We start from the raw sequence: 4799 nt of genomic DNA, 5'->3' as shown, positions 1-4799 counted from the left end.
GGTTTGTTTAATATAAATATTTACATTGATCCAAGCATTTGTGCATCCATTTATGTGCACATGTGTGTATGTGTGCATGTATGTATATATATATATATGGATGTTTGCATATCATATACCTGTGTCTAGCTATATTTACATGGAAATGCTCCATACGTGCATATACAATCTGTTATATAGATATATATATATACATAAATTCATATACACCTGTGTGTCGCATTTATTGAATGGATGGCGAGCTTTTCACAACCAATTAGAGAAAAGCGTGCTCTCAGCATTGTGGACGCTAATTAACCACCCATCCAGTATTTAATTAACCAATTAAAAATAGGCTCTTTTATAAATGTACATATCAGGGATGGAAAATTAATTTTCCAAATTGTACCTAATATGACAAGAAGATTGTACTAAAAAGCGGACAAATGTACCTAAAAAAAGAAGACACTTTTATATGTACATATGTATGTATATACAGCCTTTATTGAAAAAAAAACACATTGCAAGTGTTAACGCGTATATATACACAGTTATTTGTACTATTCCATTTTTGTACTTTGTATTGCATAGTTTTGTAAACATAAAATTAAATAACTTAGATAAAATACGTTATTTTACGCTATGCGTTTTATATATGTACCTTAGGATGGTCCAAAAAAATTTAGAGTCGGAATTTTAATACTCTCACCCCAAGGATTGTTCTATACCGAAAAAATATGCACCTGCTTTTTATATTGAAATCAAAAAATATTTTGAGGTAGCTTAAAGCGCTCAGAGTTCTTCACATATATTATATTAGGGAAGCAACAATTTTTCGTAGCAATGATAGCAAATATATATATATATTTTTAGATCTGTAACCTCTGTTTCTCTTCAGGAGACGTCAAAAAATACTCCGGATTGTTTATATATTTTTTAATATTAACGATTCTTTATGGGTCCCCTATGGTGGAATCTATAAATAATAGTTAATATTAAAAAAATATTAAATTAATAATTCGGTATTATTTTTTGAAGTCTCCTGAACGGAAACAGAGGTTACTGATCTAAAAATATATATGTATTTTCTATCATCGCTACGAAAAATTGTTTTTCCCAATATAATATACGTGTAAAACTTTGAGCGCTTTGAGCGACCTCAAAATATTTCTTGATTTCAATAAAAAAAGCTGGTGCATATTTTTTTCGGTATAGAACTTAGTCAATTAATTCATTTTCATTAAGGTTTTTATTTTGAAGACGGTAGCCGAGTAAAGTCTCCACTTTCAAATCAAAACAAGAACTTTCATTGCATCTAATTAAGTCCTTTGTTTGTATTAATGCGGCACATGTGCCTAGCGCCAGTTTATTTCTACACTTTGTTTTAACTAGGTTCTGAATTGAAAAAATTCTCTCAATACAAGCAGAGGAGTGTGGTAAAGCAAGCAAACCCTGAACAACGCGAAATATATTTGAAAATACTGGCTGATTTAGTTCATTTTTTATTCTGCCGACTTCAGTCCAAAATTCAGATACAGGAAGGTTTTCGATTTTTTAATTTCTGCATAATCGGCCAATGCTCGATACTCGGTGTTAATTTGTTCAGCTTTTTTTTAATTCAGTTTCGGGAAACAATTTTAAAATCAGTGGTAAAATGCTATTAATATTACCAGATAGTACTTCCTTCGGCGCAATTGACGGTAAGAGTTTTAAAATTTCATTATTAAAATCTATTCTTTTTCTTAAATCATCGCAAAATTTAATATAAAATTTCAAAATGTTATTTTTAAATTGAAAAATTTCCGATGCTGTTAGGTTTTGGTCAGTGTAAAACAGCTCAGTTTCCGTTCCACAAAAAATGTTTTCAATAGGTATGTGGTTGGCTAAATTCAATGAATATATTGAATTGGTACAAATATTTTCTTTCGCTATAAAATTGCGGCATATTTGATTAAAAAGAAATGTCAAGCGGGGATATAAAACATGAATGTGTGACTCTTCCGCTTGCATTTCTATGTTAACAGTGTTTATAACTTTAAGAACGTACGACAAGAAATAGAAGTACAGTTTTATATTAGAATCTGAAAGGGTACTTGCAATAAACTTATTACTTTCATTGCCAAATCCTGCTTCGAAATTGCATAAATATTGTAAAGTACTCCACTTCTCCAATATCCGTTCAACTACAATCTGAAATCATAATGTAATACTTCAAATAAAAAAATGTATTGAACAACTATTATTAAAAAGAAAATTTACCTGCCGCGAAAGCCATCGTGTTGAACTAAATCGCAAAATCTTATGAACCGCACTTCCAAAATCTTCTTGAAAATTTTCAAACTCTATTTTTCTACTAGCGCTATGACAGAAGTGGTGATTTATAGAGCGAATTAACTTTTCTATTTCTTGTGGAAGAACTGATGCAGCTGCCTCGGACGATAGATTAAGGTTGTGGCATACATCGCCAATAACAAAGATTTTAGGGCAAATTTCTTTTAATTTTGCTTGGACGCCATTTCGTTTGCCCATCATGACACCGCAGTTATCTGCCGTAAATCCCAATAGATTGCTCAACGGAATATCATGATCATTCAAAACTTTTAAAAGGGCATTGAAAATTCCGGCGGAAGAAGAATCAGACACTTGAACAAAGTCCAAAAATCTATCTCTACATTTGTTCGTAAAAACTCTAATAATAACTGCTAAGTTTTTGTCCATAGAAATGTCAGTGCTTTCATCAATGATCACGGAGTAATATGGTTGTTTTGTTATTTCAGAAATTTGTCTGCAGTTTTCAGGACCAGTGACTGACTTTATAATATTTTGACCCTTATGTCTATTTATGCTCAGGTTTGAAATTATGCGTGAATCTTTTACCGTTTTAATACATTTTGCCAAATGGTCCAAAGCAGTAAATAGCAAATTGTGCTCAGCAACGAACATACACAAACGAATCTCCATTGCCTTTGCTGAGCGACTTAATTCCATTTCCTCGCTATTCGGCTTAGTAAAACTCGAAATTTTTAAGGTTGCTTTAGCAATATTAGCATTTTTTTATGGAGGTCTGAATTTGAATGCCGATCGATGTGAAACATATTGCCGTAAATTGGAACACCGCATATCATGCACCTCTTACCTTGCTTTGCGGTAGAGTCTTCTTGGAGCCAATTGTACTTAGATGCCCACTCCCTCTTAAATTTGATCTCATACTTTTACTTTTTCGCCACGGAAACTACGTTGCTTTCTTCGTTATTGCTTAAATATGAGAAAAATGCTATTGGTAAATTTTTTTGCGCTAGTTGAACTTTGTCACACTTACTTCTCATCATTGCCTGCAGCTGCATTTTCACGTTTCTTGCGAACAATCCAACTGAAAATAGTATAAACTTCGTCAAAAATGAAATAGTTTGTATTAAAAAAACGGTTTGAAACTTACTTATCCATTGCAGTTTCTCTAATTTGTCGGCTTTCATTAATTATTCATTCAAATTGCGCGCACATACAGGCTAGTTACTTCTTCGTTTCACATATCTCGTTCACAATGACATGCTATTAAATCTTTCATTCCCAATGGCACACTATCAAAAAGTTCTATGTTTTAATATGTTTAACCAAAATCCACTTGGCAAAAAAAAATCGGCATACAAATTTCCTTGACAAATAATTTGGCCAAACTTAAAATGTACTTAAAATGGAACCAATGTACCGAATGTACTTTCATGTTGAAAAAGAGCCGAAAAAAGTACAATTGTACCTACTTTTCCATCACTGGTACATATATACATACATTCATAGATATGTACATATGTAAGAGTATTGGTTTGTTTAATAAATACATATATATGTACGTACTAACTCATTGGTAGAGAAGTTGGATATGCAGTAAATCAAAAAGGGGAAATCGGAGAAAGATAAGCTATGGGCTAATAAATAGTGTGTATAAGTCAGATGTATGTGAATGGAAACAAATGTATATATCTACATTTGTGTTCTTAGACATATTCATATACATATATACTACGGTAGGCTGAAAGGTTTTGAGCTGAAAGTATTAAATTGGGCACATTTATAGGACGTACATATGTATGTACATAGCTGTTTAGCTCAACTGCTACGAAACTGCTGGCAACTGTTGAACCCAACAATTACGTCTTAAGCTTAGTATCCAGCTCTTAAGTAAACGGTCAAGAAAAAATGAGCCAGTATTTCATGTGTGTGCAAGGAATTTTGACATCTGATATTTCACAGCCTGTTGCCTCACTCTTTCCTCAAGAAATAACGTAACGGGCATATATTTCTGTTGCAAACATGGGTTGCCGTGGGCTTTTTTTACAAAAAGCTTTAGAAAGCCGTAGTAGAAAGCGTAGCAAATTTCTTAAGAGCTGCGTACTGCTTTAAAGAAATTTGACACAAGAAAATTTCTTAGCCATTTCTTGTGTGTCATTTTATATGGAGTTTTTACTTTTCTTGAGAGCCGGATACTAAGCTTTAGAAACGGACAAAATCGTGCAATGTTACAATGTGGGTATTCCACCGCCAGGGGCGGCGGAAGACGTGGGTATGGTGGGTAGTACTACCCACCTGAAAATTTTTTGGAAGAAAAATAAGTCCAATTGAAAATCCTGAAGAGTATTTTCGGAAGATATATTATGAAATTTTTGGCCAAGTTATTTGCTCCCTGACCAGTAGATTTGATATTAAATCGGCAACGTTTTATAAAACTTTAGAAAAGATCTTTCTTGGCGAGACAGTAGATTTGAAGAAAATCATCACGTTAATTAATGGTGATTTTTACTAATGCAGACTCACTAAAGATATGG

The 4799-nt window shown here is 32.8% G+C and overlaps 1 protein-coding gene across 2 annotated transcripts; it reads right to left on the bottom strand.

Moving 5' to 3' along the window:
• Window positions 1–1167: 1167 nt before the first annotated feature.
• LOC118745728 lies at window positions 1168–3540 on the bottom strand. Of its 2 annotated transcripts, XM_036479358.1 has the most exons (5): window positions 3416–3540; window positions 3299–3349; window positions 3116–3234; window positions 2239–3043; window positions 1168–2169 (listed from the first exon to the last, which is right to left on the bottom strand). In XM_036479358.1, the coding sequence occupies exons 4-5, from the start codon at window positions 2965–2967 to the stop codon at window positions 1582–1584; spliced, it is 1317 nt and encodes a 438-aa protein (XP_036335251.1). In that variant the 5' UTR covers window positions 2968–3043; window positions 3116–3234; window positions 3299–3349; window positions 3416–3540; the 3' UTR covers window positions 1168–1581. The 2 variants fall into 2 exon arrangements, with proteins under 2 accessions (XP_036335251.1, XP_036335250.1); XM_036479357.1 differs by having other exon boundaries at window positions 2239–3234.
• Window positions 3541–4799: the final 1259 nt, after the last annotated feature.

The sequence above is a fragment of the Rhagoletis pomonella genome, unplaced genomic scaffold, assembly GCF_013731165.1.
Source record: "Rhagoletis pomonella isolate Grant_MI unplaced genomic scaffold, Rhpom_1.0 Rhpom_scaffold_00009, whole genome shotgun sequence".
Classification (NCBI taxonomy): Eukaryota; Metazoa; Arthropoda; class Insecta; order Diptera; family Tephritidae; genus Rhagoletis; species Rhagoletis pomonella.
This window is presented reverse-complemented; position numbering and strand designations above follow the sequence as displayed.

Bases quoted from the DNA above. Each gene is read 5' to 3' on its own strand.
- LOC118745728 (XM_036479357.1), bottom strand. From the start codon at position 2,967: ATGGAATTAAGTCGCTCAGCAAAGGCAATGGAGATTCGTTTGTGTATG. The intron at 2,170-2,238 runs GTAAATTTTCTT...TTATGATTTCAG, and splicing joins CACGATGGCTTTCGCGGCAG to ATTGTAGTTGAACGGATATT.